Below are 20,760 nucleotides of genomic sequence, written 5' to 3' on the forward strand. Positions count from 1 at the left end.
GCAGGCAGGCAGGCAGGAAGGCAGGAAGGAGTCACTTGTTGACCAGACTACCAAGGAAGAATCTCTGAACTTTTCTTGGCTGAAATACAGTCTGTCATTAGAACCATTCTTTTTATTTTTTTTGGGGGGGGGGCGGGCAATGAGGGTTAAGTGACTTGCGAGGGTCACACAGCTAGTGTGTCAAGATAATGGAATGTGATAGATGAGATTTAGCAGATACTCAGGGGCCCACCTGGAGATTAATTTAAACTGATTGGATTGCATAAGGTGTCTGACTCCTGAATGGATTACTGGTTGACTTCTAGTTAAGCACATCTGGCTGGTACTTAAAGGTCCTTAAGAAAGAAATTGTACTCAGAAGCTAACAACTTTGAACTTTGACCACCTTCGGGCCCAGTGAACCAATCAGCTTGAAGAACCTCCCATTTCTGGGAGGGAAACAGGAAGAAGGAAGCTGAGAGAGCTTGGCCTCTTTGGCTGGGAGAGATCGGCATGGTGGCAGTTGACTTCAGAAGTGGGAGCTTAGGAAGTTTAGGATCACCAGGATATAGGAAATCTGTTCTCAATCTTTCTCTTTCTTTTACTATCTTTCAATAAACCCTTAAAAAACCTAAACTCGTTTATCTGTGATTTTAGTCAGTTTTCCCCCAAAACTGGGGGGACAGATTAGAACCCACATTTAGAAATTTAAATTACACACTAGTAAGTGTCAAGTGTCTGGGGCCAGATTTGAATTCAGGTCCTCCTGAATCCAGGGTCAGTGCTTTATCCACTGCACCACCTAGTTGCCCCCTATTGGAACCATTCTTAACACTTTTCTAGAACTTTAGAACCTGTCAGAGTTTATCTTGTCCTGGAATAGACTTTAACAATTCAAGGTTACCTCATCATCAAGTGATATTAGAGTAGGACTTTTGTGGTAGGTCCACTGACTACTTAGCTATATTAGTAGGAGCACTAATAAAATAATATGTTGTCCTAGAAATATCAAAGACATCTGCCTAGTTTTATTATGTTTTTATTTTGTTTTTTTTTTTTTTTGGTGAGGCAATTGGGGTTAAATGACTTGCCCAGGGTCACACAGCTAGTAAGTGTTAAGTGTCTGAGGCCGGATTTGAACTCAGGTACTCCTGAATCCAGGGCTGGTGCTCTATCCACTGCGCCACCTAGCTGCCCCTATTAGGTATTATTAGTAATTATGGTGATGATAATGATATCTTATTTCATAAATGCAACAGCCCTGAGGTAGATGCTATCATCAGCCCCATTTTACAGATAAGAAACTTAGGCAGGCAGAAGTTAAGTCATTCATCCAGGCTCCCAGAAATGGTAAGTGTTTGAAACCAGAATTAAACTTTGGTCTTCCTGATTCCCAAATCCAGCACTCTATTCACAGCACCATTTAGGGCTCTCTCACATTAGCACAACTAAGAATCCCAGATTATCACATATCTGTAATCAGACTCCAGAAACTACCTAGGCCAGTATCACGGAAAATGCCAACTCCTCCCTTAAGCTTTCCCCAATTCAGTCGGTTTAAAATAATCCCTCCTTCCTCAAGTATTCCAAGATAGAGTGATAAGGCTTTAAGCACTTGTTTATTTGTCCCTTTATTGTGTCAAGAATATTTTATCTAGGTCTCTCTTTCATCCTTGTCATATTCTGTCATGTATTATACTTATTTATATACATGGCATAACCCCACATAGACTGAAAATTTGGGGGAGGGGGAGTAAGAATTATATTGCTATTCATCTTTCTGTTCTTCATGTTCTTCATGCCCACCTTTTATGTGGGCATTTAAGAAATGTTTATAGAGTTGATTGAATTAATATAGTATTTGTTGTTGTTCGGTCATTTCAATCATATGCAACTGTTCATGAACCCACTGGAGGTTTTCTTGGCAAAGGCAATGGAGTGTTTTACCATTTCCTTCTCTAGCTCATTTTTACAGACAAGGAACTAAGACAAACAGGCTTAAGTGAATAAATATCTCATGGTCATATAGCTACCAAGTGTCTGAGGCCAGATTTGAAGTCATGAAGATGACTCTTCTTGATTCCAAGCCCAGTGCTCTATCCACTCAGCCACCTAGCTGCTCTTGGCTACCTAGCTGCCATATTAAATATCTGAGGCCAGCCAAATTTGAATTCAGGAAAATTAGTCTTCCTGACTTTAGGCCCAGCAATCTATCTACTGTACCACCTAGCTGTTCCTAATACAATATGGAGTTGACTTAAAGAAATGGGGGAAAGAGAAGGAAAGCAAAACTCAGAGTTACTCCAAAGTTTACAAGTTTAGTACAATGAAATCCATAGATAAGAAATTAGTATTATGACATGAAGGCATTAAAAAACAATCTTTTGCTCAAGTGAGGTACTCATGGTTTTAAAACAGCTAATTTTCCCCAACATTCAGCCATCAAGGATTCCAGTTCCAAAAGGAAAGGAGGCCAAAGCTGACAGTTATCTGGATTTCTTTTATTGGTTTCTATTTTCTAATTAATATGTCATTTACCTTTGCAACAGTGCTGAGGTCATTAAACTGTGTTCTCAGTTCTTCCTGAGCAGCTTCATTAAGTGAATCATCCTCGGTCTTCTCATAGAGCTCTATGGATTTTTCAATTACGTTATGGAGGGCCCCAACATGATCATCTGCCTCTGAAACAATGGACTGAAAGTGATCCAGGAGGGAAAATTTCTCCTTCAGTCCCATCTGGGGCTGTAAGGGATGTTCCACCTTGTGATCCACTGATTCCATCCATTGCTCCAGCTGAACCTTCCTCTCCATATAATCATTCCACAGGGTAATCACAGATTCCAAAGAGCTAAAATTTAAAAAAAAAAAGTCATGTAGAGTGTAGGTTGGCTTTCTTGTAAGTTTAAAACAAAAGAAGTCACTCAAGCAAGAAACATTGAGAGATATGATTATTTCTCTTATATTAATAGCTAATTAATATCAGAGTGGGGGAGGGATGATTCAGTTGTTTCTTTTTTCATTTAGTATTTCATCATTCAGAAATAAATCCCTATAGGTTATTCAGGCAATCCTTGTGAAGTATATTGCTGATAAGTAAGACTGCCCAAATCCTCTGTGTACTTGCCCCACCCAACTAGAAGATCTCTGTGGGAGAAGCTAAGCTAGGTGGAACTCTTACCCCACCATCTTTCATTGTTTACTGACTGGATGTAGGATAGATCCACTTGGATGGATTGCCCCAGGGTATTCTGGCTTCAGAGGAGTCTCTCTTGGTCAATGACTGACAAGATCAGTCACAAACCCAGCTCCACGTACCCACCTCATTATTCTCTCATTAATTATTAACCAATCAGAGTTGATTTCCACCTCTTGGGTACACTGACTTTTCAAAGAGTGTGTAAATATCAAAAAGCCTAGATGAGGGGTCTTTGGTTTATGAGAGAAAGTCAAATGACCATCCTTTTTATTAATTATTTGCTAGCTTTAATGTAAAAAATGATTAATTACCCAGAAATTATGTCTCTCAGACTTTCATACATGACAACATTTTTATTAAGTGCTAACCATGTGCCAGGCACTGTACTAATTACTGGTAACACAAAGAAAGTCAAGTATTATAACACCATTATTATTTGTAAGATTAAATTCTGCATATGTGCAATGAAAATACTGCTTCTCTGTGAAGTGATCTAACATCCCACCCACAAGGCAATGCTTTTAAAAACAAAAACTTTCATTTTCACTGGTATGAGTTTTAGAAATGAGAATAGGATCATTATACCCATATTGATATAGTTAAGCAACAAAAAAACTTCTGCCAAGTTTCACCCTATATATCTGGTAAATTAAATCTCAGGTAACCATCCTGAATTGACAGGTAGCTGGAGTATATGTGGCTACTTATTTGCCTTAAGTAGATGGATAGAAATACTACCCATATGGTCCCTGCTTTGTGGGGAACTTGGAGGTTTTCCTGTTTGGTAACTTTTCTGAAAATGTTACTTGCTGGCTTTGGGATCCAGAACTGAATATTAAACTGCTGGACTGACATGTTTGTGTTGGGAGTATGTGCCTTAATTGAATTCAGTTTCTGAGACATACAAAACATAGCCAAGATTTAACCAAATATTATAGCACACTGTCTCCCTGTAGTTTTCTTACTCTTTTGATCCATTTTAGTGGCTCCAATTAATGTCATCTTGGCTCCATGATTCCTTTTTTAAGAGATGACTTTGTGCTGTAATATTATGCAATGTGCAAAGAGAAACACACTTTGAAAACAGTAGGGTCAGTCAACCGCTTATAAGAAAATCTTCCAAAACCATGTTGATTCTAACATCTCATACTCAGTTAATTCCATTTTCCTGAACCAAGGAATGTTGCCTCAGCAAATGCAAGAAAAAAACAAAAGTACCTCTGAGCATGTACGGAAGTGATCATGACATTATCCCACACATCTTTAAGTGTCTGTAGCTGAGTCTGAATCACCTTCTGGCCTTCCTTGTTGCTACTTTTCAAGGCCTGTTCTCCTTTCCCAATGGCCATATTCAACTTCACTTCACCTTCACCTTTCATCAACAGAATCTCCTGAAAAAAGAAAGAATGAAGATTTAAATAAACTCCCAATTTTTAAGCATATTATTTCTGTAGCTACAAATTTTTTATTCCATCATTCTCTTGATTCAATGTCCATGCTTGTTTAGCAGTAAAAGGATACTTACTATGCTACACACCAAGTCAGTGAACAAAACACAGGTTTCAAGATTTTTTTTTTTTGCAGGGCAATGAGAGTTAAGTGACTTGCCCAGGGTCACACAGCTAGTTGTGTCAAGTATCTGAGGCTGGACTTGAACTCAGGTACTTATGAATCCAGGGCTGGTGCTTTATCCGCTGCACCACCTATCTGCCCTCAGGTTTCAAGATTTGTTTTTTGTTTTTTTTGTTTTTTAGTGAGGCAGTTGGGATTAAGTGACTTGCCCAGGGTCACACAGCTAGTAAGTGTTAAGTATCCGAGGCCGGATTTGAACTCAGGTACTCCTGATTCCAGGGCCGGTACTCTATCCACTGTGCCACCTAGCTGCCAGGTTTCAAGATTTTAAAACAGCAATGGAGAACTCCCCAAATCTCTCACATTAAAATGACCTGCTAAGTGACTATGTGGAGCTCAAGCTATTAAGATAAACTAGGAAACAATTATTTAAGAATTGGCTTAAAAAATAATAGGAAGGTGAGCACAGAATAAAATCAGTTGGGGGAGGGTGGGAAACAGGAAGCCCTATTGCAGTTGGAAAATTTAGTTTTTAAACTCCATTTTAACAGAGGGAAAAAAAAAAAAACAACTAACTACATCTTCTCTCCCCTTGTATTGCCCTGAATGGTAGTTCCTTCCTTCTGATAGTACTTAAAATCTATCTTGTATAAATCTTATTTGTACATCATTGATTGCATTTTTTCTCTTCCATTATAAATGTGAGCTCTTGGGGGCAGCTAGGTAGTACAGTGGATAAAGCATTGGCCCTGGATTCAGGAGGACCCGAGTTCAAATCCGGCCTTAGACACTTGACACTTCCTAGCTGTGTGACCCTGCGCAAGTCACTTAACCCTCATTGCCCTGCAAAAAAAAAATTAAATTAAATTAAATTTAAATTTAAAAAAATAAATGTGAGCTCTTTGAGGGAAAGGTCTGTGGGGTTTTTTTGTGGTTGTTTTTGTTTTGTTTTGTTTTGCTTTTGCCTTTGTGTGCACATTTCGCATAGTATTGGGAGCAGAGTGAACACTTAATAAATGCTTGATGGCTTATTGACTTCTCCTTCTGAATAAACACAGAAAGACAAGAACTAACACAGTTGGCTAGTTGGCTGTATGCGAGTGCAATTGTGTGTGTATATGCAGTCTTCTCTATTTGTCAGGAGGCATATATACCTGAATTTGTAACAGTCGTTTCTCTAAGGTGGCTTTGCTGCCAACAGTACTCTCTGCAGAAGCCAATTTGTCTTGAACATCTTTTACCCAGGACCACATGCCTTGAAGGGCTTCTTCCAGGGTTTGGTGTTCCTGCAAAGCTACTTGGCAAGTTCTTAATTTCTCCTTCGTAACTCTGAGCAAGTTCTGATAGCCAGTGAGAAGCTGTGAAGCCAGACGTACTTCTTTTCCAGCCCCGTGGCCTTCTTCATTTAAAATCTGCCCTCTCTGAGAAAGCTTATCAAGGGAATCTCTAAAATTGTAGGTAGAAAAAAAAAGAAATTTATATTCAGGAATACAGGCAATTAATGTTGTTGGAACAGTGAGAAAGTTAGTCAGACAATGAGGAAGAAAAGAGGAAAGCAAGCATTATTAAGACCCTAATGTGTGCCAAGCACTGTGCTAAGCCCTTTACAAGGATGATGTCATTTGTTCCTTACAACCCTATGGGGTAGGTGCTATGGTTAGCCCTACTTTACAGTAGAGGAAACTGAGGCAAATAGAGGTTTAAATGACTTTCCAAGGGTGATATAGCTATTTACATGTCTGAGGTCAAATTTGAACTCAATTCTTTTGGATTCCAAGCTCAGTGACTATTTACTTCAACACCTTGCTACCACTCATCAATGCTAGACACTGGGCTAAAAATTCACCTGCCCACTGGACTATGCAGCCAGATAAATAAGAAAACAAAAATCCCACAGTGAATGGTACAAGCACATTTTCCCACTGTACCTTGCAGCTAGCAGTTCTGCCAGAAACATTTCAACTTTATGAACTTCATTTTTCTTCTCAGGAACATGCTGTTTATATTCTCCAAAATTTTCTGTGCTTAATCTTTCCTCCATTTCATGAATCCACAGACTGAGTTTCTTGTGCTGATCTTCAAAACTACAGGAACGACAGAAAAGTAATTTTAGCACTTTAGAAAAATAAATTATTTGATTTTTACCATTATGTTCTATAAGATTTACTATTATATTCTGAGTTTTTATAATGGTTTAAGTTATATAAGAGCAAGAAATTAAGAATTTATACAACTCCAAATTTGTGAATCACAGAATTCTAGAGTTATAAGGGATTTCCAAAGCTATCTAGTTCAACCCACACCTGTAAAGGAATTCCTATTGCAATATAGCCAACTGCTTGAAGACCACCAAAAAGGAAACCCACTAACTTCCCAGGCAGCCTACTATATATACTTTTGGAGAACTCTGTGAAAACTAGGGAAAAGATACTTTTAAGAAAAATTGTGTCCAAATCCAGACAATAAAATCTAGACTAAGAAATCCAGTCAGATGCCTCTTTTTTATATATAAGCAAAGTAAGGCCCCAAGAGGTGAAGCCTGTGCCCATGGTTCTGTAACGATTGGAATGACGCCACCTGCTGGAGACTTACTATAGAAGAGTTCCGCCCATGAAGGGAAGGTCTTTGAGGGCAAGACCAGGAGTCTTTTCTTTGGCATGAGGAAGTGACGCGGGTGAGTGGGAGGAGGAAGGAAGAGACTGGCGCTCAGTCTCGCGCTCTTCCCTGTGGACTCTGGTGGAGAGCGGAGCTAGAAATGTGCTCTCCCTTTAATAGATAGGAATATAGGCCTTTTTCTCTCTCTTTACCAAACTCTTATTCTCCTTAATAAATGCTTAAAAGTCTAACTCTTGCTAAAGCTTATAATTTATTGGCGACTACTCATTAGATATTTTAGACGGTTTAGCTAGAATTTTAACCCTTAACAGTTCCAAAGCTAATAAATACTATGGAAGAGCTGGAATTTGAACACAGATCCTATGACTCTAAATTCACTGTACTTTCTATTAAAAAATATTGTCTCCCATTAATTATTTGGGTCAAAATGTGTTAACATTTAAAAGAAAAGGAAATTCCTTTGGAAAAATATCAGAGAAGAACAATCTATCATGAATGCAGCAAGATAAGAAGGTTGCTTATCAAGTCAAAAGTTTGAAGGCAGAAATAAAGACTTAGTACCAATAAGGTTGAATTCTCCAGTCACTGTGTAATCTGCTAGAGTCCCAGTAGCAGAAAAAACAATCATCACATCACTGAATGTGAACAAGGGGATGAATGAAGAGGCAGAAATGGAGGAGGAGGGGGGAAGGAAAGGAGATGTAAGGAACTGAATTTGATCTTTGAACTTTAGTAGAGAGGAAGCTATTGGAATCTCAACTTGGCTGCAGTAACCTAGGTACTACACAAGTTCCCCAAGAATCCAAGAAGCAAGTGGGGCCAATTCCCATACTCCCACATCAGGGATTGTACTGGTCCTCTCCTGTATTTTCTGATCCTAATACAAACTAAGAGAGGCTTCACATCAAGCTTAATGGAATATAGCAAAAATATAATGAATTTGGCACATGGCATTTGTCATCAGAACCAGTGCATATAGGCATTTATATTTTCAATCAATAGCCAAAATATTTAAATACTGATATTTAAAACAACCACTCCCCCATACAATTAGGAGACAATCTGGTTAACTAAAATAATTTAAATAATTTTTATTTAATATATTTTTATTATTTTGTAATTATAATCATAATAATTCACTTATTGTAATAAAATTACAATAATCCCATGTTAACTATAAACACACACACACACACACACACACACTTTGCCACACAGAGCTAAATAATGACTTCAGAAACACAGAGCCAGTTATTATGCTGGTATACACTACAGCTTAAGTTGAACTCTATACCATGGTAAACATGGATAGAATGTAAGTTCTTGGAGGATAGGAACTGTTTCTTTTCTTTTTCTTTTCTTTTGTTTTCTTTCTTTTTTTTTTTGTATCCTCAGCAACTAGCCGAGTACTTGCCTCACTGTAGTAAATAAATGCATGTTGACTTGTTGAATGAAGCAAACATTTCTCTTATTTAAAACCATAATTCTGCATCTTCTTTGTTCATTTGATCCCCTTCCCCAAGTCAAATGAAAAGTAAATTTTATGCATCTCTGAGAATAACTTACCTCCCCAGTTCGGTAGCACAGAGCTGAAGAGCCTGTTTATCTTTAAGGCAATCTCTCAGGAATGCTTGAAATTCTTCATTAGCTTTTGTAATCTGCTCCTGAATACTACTCACAATTTGCTTAGATAAGTAGGCATATAAATTCTGTCCTTCCTGAGTCACTGCATCAAGTTTGTTCTGGCCATCACTAATTGAGTCCAAAATACCCTGTTTAAAGAAAACAGAAGCAGTAATAACAACAATGTACAAGATTTTTCTTGGGTTCATTAAGAGAACTGAGTGAGCATGGCTCACAATTTTTTTCCCCTTCTGAAACTGCTATGGTATATATTTTTTTTCCACTAACAAAATCTAGCATCTAGCATTGGCTTACATATGGTTTTGTGTTGCTTTTAATTTCTTTTTTAAAATTTGTAAATATTATTTTATTTTCTTCGATTACATGTAAAGATGGTTTTCAACATTCACTTTTTATAAGATTTTGAGTTTCAGATTTTTCTCCCTTCCTTTCCCACCTTCCCTCCCTCCCCAAGAGGGCAAGCAGTCGAAGTTATACATGTGTTGCTTTTAATTTCATTCAAGCATTATAGTATCTCACCAAGTAGACTGTTAATTCTAAAAAGTGTCCACAAATTCTGTTGCTTTCTTATATACCTCTCCCCCACCTTTATCCCAACCCCTGTCCTGCAGTACTTTACTCAATAGCAACCACATGCTTAAAGAGATCTGGGATCTCAGCAATTCTGGAGTTCTCTCTGTTAATGCAAATTGCAACCCATTCATACTCAGCCATCCTGTGCAATTCACGTCCTCCCAAAAGATTGCCACAGGGGGTCTTCCCAGTATTATGGAAGGACTTTCTCACTTTTTCCCTGACATCAAGAGGGCACCTATTGGTGGATCACTTTGGCTGTCCATCTGTTATCCCTCATTCTCTCCAGGTGATCACTCTGCCATCTCTTCCATATAATCCCTTCATTATGCCCTTAATATATGCTTAATAAATGTGCTCATAATATATACTTGAAAAATGTGTGGTTTGCCCAGTATGGGCTACAGATGAAAAAAAAATTTAAAAAAGGATAATGGTAGAACAGAAAAAAAAAATAATTATAGAAAAAGGAATCAGAAATAGTTTGGCTCTATACATATTTGAAATGAGGTGTTTTTCTGTTTTGTTTTGTTTTGTTTTTGCCTTCTCAATGGACTGGGCTGAGGGAGGGAAGGGAAAGGAACTGGAAAAAACACAACAAAATTTAATTTTTAAAAATTAAAAAGAAATAGTTTATTTCATAGGGATTCTTTCATTTCTCCTTTATGTGATGCCCATCACCTCTTGAATTTGGTAACATAACCCGTGGTAGAAGGGAAGAAAAGAAAAAAAATGAGAGGAGATGGAAGAAGACAAAAGCATACAATCAACAATTAAAGTGCTGACTCTGAGATTCTATGTTTTTGTGGTTCAGTTTTGACCTGGAATCACCCCATCATACCATTCTGTCATGAAAAGTATGTAAGTTTGACAACTTTTGCTGCTCAAGGGGCACCCACCTGTAGACTCTGTAGCTTTGCCTCTATGGCTTTGCTATCCCCAGATCTATCTGATGATTCTCTCACTGCTGCCTTCACACCAGAAAACCATGTTTGGAATGCCTGCATAGACTCTTTTGAAAGAGAACAAAGATCAAAAATAAAAATCAAGACATGAAACAAGCTTCCAAAAATTACCCCCCATGAATTTAAGTGTGGTCCTCAAGTGAGCTTATCCTAGGGAAATGTAACATTTGGTATCATAAGAATGTTCTGTGAGGAAAACAACGGAGATGGTTTCTATGATCATAATTAGGTATTATAATGATAGGAAATGGCCATAAATGAGTGAACAAGAAGTTATACTTCTAAAATGAAGTGCATTCATATCTGTTGTGACTCCTTTCTATTGGAAGAAAGAAGAAAACATTTTTATTGGGGGAAAAAGAATCAAAAAAGAGAAAAATGTGCCTCAAGATATATGGTAGTAATTTCTCTATCTTAAAGAGCAATATCAAGTTCTCCAAAACTGGTTGAGGAATATTCTATACAGCAAAGAGAGAGAACACTTCCTCTTTCAATCACATTTGGGCACACTGACATTTGGATGAACTCAATCAGAACCATACGGCCTAGAGACACAACCCATGTTACACATCAATGGGGATTTTCTAGCTCATCTAGTGCTATAGCTTCCCTATAAGTGTCCTCTATTGATTTTACTGTCACAAATGAGACTTGCAGCATATTCCCTTGGAAATGGAGGCTTCTGGCTTTAGGGAAGGAATTCCTTTACTTGAATGAGTGATGATGGGGAGTGTAAAGAGAATACTTTTACCTCCTCTATGAGGAGGGTATATTTTTTTCTACTGCCTGATGGTGAGTGGCATAAGTAAGGTCATAATGAATCATGATTCATAACACTTTTATTAAAAATTCAAAGAAATATAAAATTTCAAAAGATGCCCCTGCTACCCTATTACAAGCTTCCATGGGCTGTTTCTGAGTCAGCATTTGGATTAATATTTTTCCTGTGAGCTAACTGTCCACTCTAACACCCAGAATGGCTCACCAATGAAGTGTTTTTCCAGAGAATCCTGCAGGCTGGCCTGTGTTCTGGAGCCAAGATGGCTGACAGCTTCATGCTTCTTTATTAGGAGAGTGATTGTGCTGCCCAAGCTCTCCAGCTCAGCTGAATGGTACTTCCGACATAGGCTATTAAGATTTTCTTGTGTTGAATTGATGCTGCTCTGCTGACCTTGAAGTTCTTTTTGCATCTCCTAAAGAATAAAATTAAGCAATGAAGGCTACACACAACACACAGGAATGAAACTGCCCTGAGACATCCACATTTTCCCTAGGTCTCACATATGATCTAATGTACGTATATCAGCAGGCGAGAGGTCTAGCCAGGGTTAGGGTTGCTGCCTGTGACAATTTTTTAAAAAATAAAATAACTAGCCTATATGGATTTAGACTAAACAACCTTGGGCTTTAAGAGCTAGTTAATTTGGCTGGTTAGAGAATTCAGTTGTTGGATGCCACTATCTCATGGCTACTTCTCTGAACTATGTCCAGTGAACTATGGCACTCAATTTCATAGTCACAGATTGTACTGGTAACCCCAGTAACTTAAGTCTAGTAACTTGGTGATTTCTGTCACAAGGCACACACATACATACACATACATAAAAAGGATCATGGTAGAACAGAAAAAATAATTATAGAACAAGGAATCAGAAAGTGTGTCTCCATACATATATGGGTATATATGAATACATGTGTGTGTATAATTTGTATATAGTTGTTAAGAGAATTTGTTTTGCTTTCATATATATATATACATATATATATATATATATATATATAGGGATAAATGTAATAAGGTGGTATGATTTAGAGGCCTGACAATAGATTCTGAAAGGATCCGAATTTTAGAGATAAAAAATTAGTGACTAAATAAGCAGACTCTAATGCAGATACAGTGTTGCATGTTCTTGACATTTGTCAGTGGTTTATCTAATTTGTATATTAATCTAGAGAAATCTTGAATCTCTGACCAGAGATTTTTCAAATGGACCTTATTCCACATTGGGTATATGGCTTGATAAATCTGTTCTGATACTCAATACTCACATAATTCCTCAAGAGCTGGTTTATCATATTGGTTGAAATTACATAATATAAGATCTTACAAATGGATTAATAATAACAGCAACAATAATAACAATTTATTTTTTAAATTAAATTAAAATTTTTATTTTAAATTTATAGAATAAAAAAAGAATTTCCATAACAGTACAATAAGAAGATGATTACACATGAACCTGCAAATCTACTATGCACAACTTGCTATTCCTTTCAAATATACAACAAAATTATCATGCAAATTTCTACTTTTTTTCATTGCTAGACCAGATGGTTTAAAGATAGCTTTTATCACTCACCTTTACTTTTTTTAAGCTTTCACAATTCTGACTTTGTGCACAGTTCAATAAAGACTCTTCAATTTTTGTAAGCCAAGTTTCAACTTCATGAATAAATTTTTCTAACTGCATTTTTTGGGCAGTAAAATCTTTCAGGGTTCCCTTTGCTATTTCCGTTACTTCTCTGGCATGGTCCAGTTTTTGCCTTAAATCTGTTTCTATAAACTGAAAGTGAAAAATAAAACAGATTGATATCAAGGTCATTTGAGTATACATCAGGGAGTTTCCATTTCATTATACATTGGAATGTTCATACCTTTTTCAATAAATAGGGAAAAGATGGGTTTTAAAGGACTCCTTTCATGCATTAAAAAATTTGGCAAACATAATACATAACAAAAACAACCACAAGAATTTTATTTGCCATTAATTAATTTCTATGAAAATAGAAAAATTAGTGGAAACCAAATGGAATGTTGTGCAATTGATGAAATAGGAGAAGCATGAATGGAAAGGATCATAGAAAACTTCTGTATCTAGGTCAGTCAACTACTGGTGTCTGCTGAAGTTTACCCTGAATCCAGGGAGTTGGTCCAGCCTAAAGTGTTGAAGTAAGAATATGGTCAGTTGCTATGGAAGTTGGGCAAGAATAAAGCAAAGATCTACCTAGCTGCCCCATAATTAGGGGGGTTTAATGTTTTTTGTATCATGGACCCCTTTGGCAGGTTGGTGAAGCCTCTAGATCACTTTTCAGGATAACATTTGAAAAATATTAAAATGCTGAGGATTGCAGAGGAAATCAATATATTGAAGTATACTTATCAAAATATTTTTAAAATAAGCAAACAAGTTCACAGATTCCAGTTTAAGAACCCCTGTTTGGGGGCAGCTAGGTGGCACAGTGGATAGAGCACCAGCCCTGGAGTCAGGAGGACCTGAGTTCAAATCTGGCCTCAGACACTTGACACTTACTAGCTGTGTGACTCTGGGCAAGTCACTTAACCCCAATTGCCTCACCAAAAAAACAAAAACAAAAATTAAAAAAAAAAATGTAAACCCCTAATTAGAGCCCATGATCTATGGTATCACTAACAATTGAAGCCCATCACAGTTAGAAGATCATGAGGGTCTTAAAAAGCTGGTCATGCCCAGGAATCCTTAAGGAAGATGTTTAAATATTCTTACGGTGGCTATTCCACTCTGTTGTACTTCCCAGGATTCCCTGTTCCTAATCAGACAAATCAATTAATACTTGTGTTCCCTCTACCATGCCAAAGACTGAATCTTAACAAAAACCCTAGCTTGGACTTGTTGTCTCCCCAACACTGCTCCTTTCTTGGTATTTCTTACTTCTCAAACATCCCAGTGCCCTCGCAAACATAATTCCTGGTCTGATTTAAAACAGGCCGCTTGTGTCTTAATCTGTAGCAATAACCTGGTGCAGTCATAAAAAACAGTTACTATGATGGCTCCATTAAGATTTCTGTTACCTGTTAAAAGTTTGAGAAGTTTAGGCCTCTGCTCATTTTTGTTCTGCTCAGCCAGGCACTCTGGATTGAATGGGGCCTCCAGAGTCTCTGACCATGCTAAGTCATTGTCAGTATCCCCAGTAATCAGAGGACAATCCAATTCCCTATAGGTCACGATCTGTATATTTGTATTTTTTTTTTAAGCTGATGTTTTCTAAGGGTTGGGAAGGGGCCTTGGTCAAATAGTCCTTGACAAAATGTGAGTAAACAAAATACAAGCACTCTGGGGAAAATATTTGAAACCTTGTAAGTAGTGGTGATGATAGCTCTTGACCATTTATATTAAACTCTATCTCAGAGGCATGGTTTTGAATTTCCCATTTCATGCCTTAAAGGACAAATGCTTCTTCTTTTCAATTAGTTAGGGGAAGTCAACATGTCCCCAGATATATACATAGGTTGTTGCTATTTATGTTTGAGTACTTTCAATATAAAAGTTCAAACATCCCATATAGCTGTTCTTGAAGGGAATCATTGTGTTCACATAATCTGAGTACAAATCAATTAAGTTCCACTTCCTATGTGAATTCTATATTACGTATTTTCCAATCATTTTCTTAATTTGCAGAATAGTTCATTATATGATTTACAAAGGCATAATCTTATACTGAGTTCCTATCCCAACATTCCATAATGATGATTAAGAAAACCCTGACTTTTCAAGGCTATTTTGGCAGATTTTTAGTGTAATCTTTGACATCAGATATTGACAATACAACACCAACTTAATCCAAGGACTTTGATATTTTAAAGCCAATGCAAGGCCCATCGTGTTTGCTTAGGGTTTTGTTTTTCTGCAGATATTACCTAATACATTGACTTGCATATGATAGGGACTAAAAAATAACTGTTGACATCATCATCAAGATAATTACCATTATCAGTATTGAAATTAAAATATTAATTATCAAAATTAAAATGTTAATATTATCATTACTAGTATTAAAAGTCATCTCACCTGAAGATCTGGTGGTGTTTCCTGATTTTTGGTTAGTTCTTTGAGATTTAAAATTTTTGAATGAAGTTCTTCCAATTTAAGTCCTTTGTTTTTAACCTCACACTGCCCCCAAATAGAAAAAAACACAATAAATAATATAAATAATAAATGTTTTGGTATACATACATATACACACAAGTAACCTATCACGTTCTTATTCTCATATTTGTGTGAACATAAATTAGTTTCAAAATTGAGACTCTTCTAACTAAATGCACACAACATTATGCGGCTGTTTCTAAAACACTTTTTTTTTTCTTTTTTTTTTTTTAGTGATTTTTTTAGCAATTGGGGTTAAGTGACTTGCCCAAGGTCACACAGCCAGTAAGTGTTAAGTGTCTGAGGCCAAATCCGAACTCAGGCACTCCTGACTCTAGGGCCGGCGCTCCATCTACTGCGCCACCTAGCTGCCCCTAAAATACTTTTCAAAATCAGTTTGTGCATAACAAAGAAAAGTCATTACTTATCAGTCTGGAAAAGCTGTTGTTATTAGCTTCCACTGAATGGAATGCAAGGCAGTCTATATTTTGTTGTTTATTAAAGAAATCTCTTGGAAAAATTAAGTTCAAACCAAAAATCTTTTTTAAAAGTTTATTGAAACCAAAATTCTTTATGCAATGGAGACTAAATAATATAGTTTGCCATGGCAGCCTCATTAAACACTCAGAGTAGTATTTCATTTTCAAAACATAACTATATCTAATGCACACATTATTTAAATATATCACATGTAACATGTAACAAGTATTTAATTTTATGGAAGTCAAATCTGATTAGGAAATTGTGATACATAGGAAACTTCATCATGTACATTTAAATACAACCATATTTTAAAAATACAGGATGAGCAAAGACTAAGGGAGAAAATTCTCTAAGGCTACTTAGAGCAGTATTCTGTAAGCTGAATAGTTTGCAGAGGGGATAAAGGCTCTGCTTTCCTAAAAGTCCTCAGGTAAAGTCTAGATAATCACTTGCCAGGATATTAGAGAGGATATTATTACTCAGATATGAATTGATTTTATGATGGGAGTAGCTGAACATGGATCCCAGTTAGAGTCAAGTTATTCCCTTGGAGAAGCTAGGGTTTTTAAGGAAATATATAATATCTTATAGGCCATTTCAGGTGACTTCAAGTACAGTTCTTCAATATCTTAGTACTGTTTGGTGTTGTGAAGAGCTAGGCTCATGATTAAGATTTTATGGTTATTTTGGTTTTTGACATATTGTTTCCCTCAAAGTTCCATAGCTTTGGGGGCATCTAGGTGGCACAGTGGAGAAAGCACTGGCCCTGGATTCAGGATGACCTGAGTTCAAATCCGGCCTCAGACACTTGACATTTATTAGCTGTGTGACCCTGGGCAAGTCACTTAACCCCCATTGCCCCACAAAAAAAAAGTTCCATAGCTTTAAAGAAGACCACCTAATCATTGTAAGTCTCCTCTAACCCGGTGTAATGCATCATTTATCTTGGGATAGCTATGCAACTTTCTCCAGCTCTCATTTCCATTTTATTCATGTTCTCTACCTTAAGAAGAAATACATGCGGGGGCAGCCAGGTGGTGCAGTGGATAAAGCACCGGCCCTGGATTCAGGAGTACCTGAGTTCAAATCTGGCCTCAGACACTTGACACTTACTAGCTGTGTGACCCTGGGAAAGTCACTTAACCCCCATTGCCCTGCAAAAAAAAACAAAAACAAAAACAAAAGAAGAAATACATGCAGAAAGATGAGATAAAAAGAAAAAAGATGGATAACTACTTTTGTCACAAATATATTCAAGGCAGTGACATTAAGTTTAGAAAAGTCCTGGAATGGTCATGATGCCCTGAGGTAAGTGGTACACTATCAAGAGCAAAGAAAAAGAAATGCACTTTTCATATTCCATTTATAATCTACATGAATAAGTTTGGCCCACTGACCTCAAATTCCTTAAGGAATGCTTCTGTTTTGAGGCTGCTACTGAGGTTGCTAATATTTTCTGTTAGCTGTGGTATGGAACTGCTTGACCAGCCATCAATTTCATCTCTAGCTGCAAGCACATCTTCCCAAAGAGACAGGCTTACAGTAAGTCTATCCATGTTGTCTTCAATTTTCTCTGAAATCTAGAGAAACAAACAAAAGAAAAGTGATTTCATTAAATATGTGGTGGCACCACCCAACATTCCTTCTAAGTAAGTCTCCAGAACAGATGGCTTTCTAGTCCTCAATTAAATCCTTATTTATAAAGAAACATATTTAAAACTTCCAAAGACAAATTAATAAATAAAAAGCCCTGAAATTGATTCTGTCTCATGTGAATGGCCCACATGCTTTAACTTTGTGTGCTATGAATAAATCTTTAAATAAAGTAGGACTATGCTGACAAAGAAAAGCAGAGGAGAAAAGTGGGTAGAGAGTTGGCCTCTACACCAGTGATACTTAATTTTAAGCTATAACTTTCATTGGGGCTTGATTATTTATATGTGTATAATTATAAATGCACACATAAATGACCCATATATGCAAACATATTATTTAAGGGGAAGAAAAATTTTAAAAGTCATTTAATCTCTCTATGTTCTAGGCTCCATTGCTTGAGAATTTTCTTATGTGGGAGTTCCTCATACCAATGACATCACAGATCTGATCCCTATCCTTATACTAAGAATAATTTCCTCCTTTGGGGATGGGTTAAAGCCTTGCCACAATACTACCCACTGTAGGGTAGACTTAGCTATGAGGGAATGAATGTTTAGAAGCATTAATACAAAGAAAAGGTGAACTTACATCTAGCCATCTATCCACAGTGCTATCCATGTCTGTTTTCACCAGAATGAAATCACTGCTTTTAGTTCTTTTCAGTTCAGATAGCAAGTGTTTTCCTTTACTTGTAAACTCATCCAGGTCCTTTTGCTTCCCATTCATCTCATTCTTGACAGTTTCATGCTGTGGAAATAAACATTTCTTTCATTTAATAAAAATAATAAGTAGTTATGTAAATATAAATATATATATATATATATATACACACACAGTGGTTATAATATATAATATAACAATATAACATAATATAGTATGTAACACTTAATTGTAATATATAATTATAATATGTATTATAATATATAACCAGTGGCTTTATATATATGTATGTATGTATGTATATATTTTGGAATATATATATTTAGTTAGAAGAGTCTCAATTTTGAAACTAATTTATGTTCACACAAATATGTATGTATGTATATATTTTGTATGTATGTATGTTGTTCACTAATACCCGTCTCTAAGAACTCTAGGCGAAGCTTGGCTTCACATAGAGAATCTAATAATCCCAATGAGCTTAGTCAAATGTGTTACAACTCACTTATGCCCACACAGTAGGATGGTGGGAATTACACATTGTCTCTTGATGAGCTCTCCAGAATTTTAGAGCACAACCTTTTCTAGGAGTTCTCAAAGAATTGTCCAGCATTTCTAACGTACAGAAGAATGTTGGCAATTAAAAAATTAAAAAAACAACCTCTATGACCAAAAACAGATATCTATGTAAGTTTCAATAAAAAACCAAGCATTGATCGAATCATCACCTTAGATAAGGCCCATCTAATGTCATCCTGATCCTTTACAGTAGATCTGGCAATAGTTACATTGTTGGCATTCTCTAGGACTTTATAGACCATTGACTTCAAATTCTGATATTCTCTCATCAAATCAATAAGTCCGCAGCACTGACCTTGACTGAAATGGTAATAGAGAAAAGAAAAGAAAAGAAAAGAATTAGAAGAGTATCACTTTTCAAGGGAGACAGTACAAGGGAACTTTTCCTTATGGTTATCTAAGGAGAACTGTCCCAAATTTGTCAAAGGAAACTATCTGGAGACTAACTGAAAACCATAAAGTTGTTTCTGCCTTCAACTTCTATTGTCACAATGATGCTATTCATTTATGTTTAAAATCTTTGGCTTAAAGCACTTTCCTTGAATGATGATTACACACCTTTTGCTAAAATTCCCTTTGCTTCTCTGCTGTAGTAGGGAGACTAAGGGGTTCTGAATACTACACGTACCATCCAAAATTTTTATTTGTTCATTTGTTTTGCTCATCCAGACGTCCGAACCACACTCAGACCCTACGACTCCATATTTCTGAGTAACAACTTCTGTGTTTGTGTGTCTATCCCTTGCCAGTGCTTGGCTCTTCCATGAGATGGGCAGCCAGCATTTCCCTCCCTTGAAAAAGCTCAACCTAATGTCTGAACCATGTTCAGACCATTCTCCTTAGACAGGACAATATCTGGGTATAGCCACAGGGCAGAAAGGCAGTGTTCCAAAAGGCTCACTGCTGAGGTGCATCCTAAGAGATTGGACTTACAAAATTGATAAAGAGATGCATGATCTATTATTGTAATACTCTTTGGTCAAAATATCAGTTGGGATCCCAAGACAATTGGCTTTTACATGGAACTCTTAACTATAACACCATTTTGCAGTTGGACAAGTTTTGCAGGTGTGAAGGGAAATGGACAGAGATTCCATACATTTTGGCCTTTATGGCTTTAAGCCAGAACTCAAAAGGAAAGGAACAGAACAGAATATGCCCAGCAAAACCAACTGAATCTAAAGAGGCACTGGGTAACCCTAAAAAGCCTCCTTCCTCACAGGAGGCTCAGGAATTAAATCATTTATTGGATGATGTCCTCCTGATGGTAGGAAACCACCGCAGGTCCAGGTGATTACTTAACCTTTCTGGCACACCCTCCTCCTCTGGGACCCCATCCCCTTCCTGCTCCTCAGCCTCATTCACTACCTGTTCCTCGATTCAAACCTTCTTCCCCACCTGCTTCCATACCTATGGGTCAACCACTGTCATACCACTCCATGACTGAGACTCCTCTTTGCCCACCAGCTGATCTCAGAACCAATCTCCTGTGTCCTCCACAGCCAAGCTCCTGCCACACTGGGAGTGGACTGATGTATTCTTCTATTTGCCCCACCCAACAGCAGTTTCCACTTCCTATCCAGCTGTATCCCTCACAGCTATACCCCTGTCACGATCTGGGGGCTCCAATACTTTCCCTATTCTCCTTTTTTTTCCATTAAGCAGCTGCTCCCATCTGCTTTACCTAATTTGCAGTTGCCTATGTCCATTCCTCCAGTCTCCTTTATCCCTTCTCTACCCACTCCACAGCCAAAGACTGCTACCCTTCCCCCTCCCACTCCACAGACTAATCAGGCTCCTCCATCTGACCCTCTGCATGTGACTATACCTATGCCACCAGCCCCCTGGTCCCCTCCCCAACCGGCTTCTCCCAAGTCCCTACCAGCATCTTCCATTTCTCCCCTGCTTCTATTAAGGGAATTTCCCATTGGGA

The 20,760-nt window shown here is 37.2% G+C and overlaps 1 protein-coding gene across 1 annotated transcript in view; it reads right to left on the reverse strand.

Moving 5' to 3' along the window:
- SYNE1 (spectrin repeat containing nuclear envelope protein 1) overlaps positions 1-20,760 on the reverse strand; it is a 583,464-nt gene that overhangs the window by 290,058 nt on the left and 272,646 nt on the right. Inside the window, 12 exon segments of the mRNA XM_044001388.1 lie at positions 2,518-2,827; positions 4,394-4,566; positions 5,902-6,193; positions 6,676-6,831; positions 8,930-9,135; positions 10,480-10,592; positions 11,531-11,738; positions 12,906-13,109; positions 15,372-15,473; positions 17,330-17,512; positions 18,177-18,335; positions 18,977-19,127. Of these exon segments, the coding sequence (XP_043857323.1) occupies positions 2,518-2,827; positions 4,394-4,566; positions 5,902-6,193; positions 6,676-6,831; positions 8,930-9,135; positions 10,480-10,592; positions 11,531-11,738; positions 12,906-13,109; positions 15,372-15,473; positions 17,330-17,512; positions 18,177-18,335; positions 18,977-19,127 (2,257 nt within the window).

This window comes from Dromiciops gliroides, chromosome 4 (genome assembly GCF_019393635.1).
Source record: "Dromiciops gliroides isolate mDroGli1 chromosome 4, mDroGli1.pri, whole genome shotgun sequence".
In the NCBI taxonomy this organism is placed as follows: domain Eukaryota; kingdom Metazoa; phylum Chordata; class Mammalia; order Microbiotheria; family Microbiotheriidae; genus Dromiciops; species Dromiciops gliroides.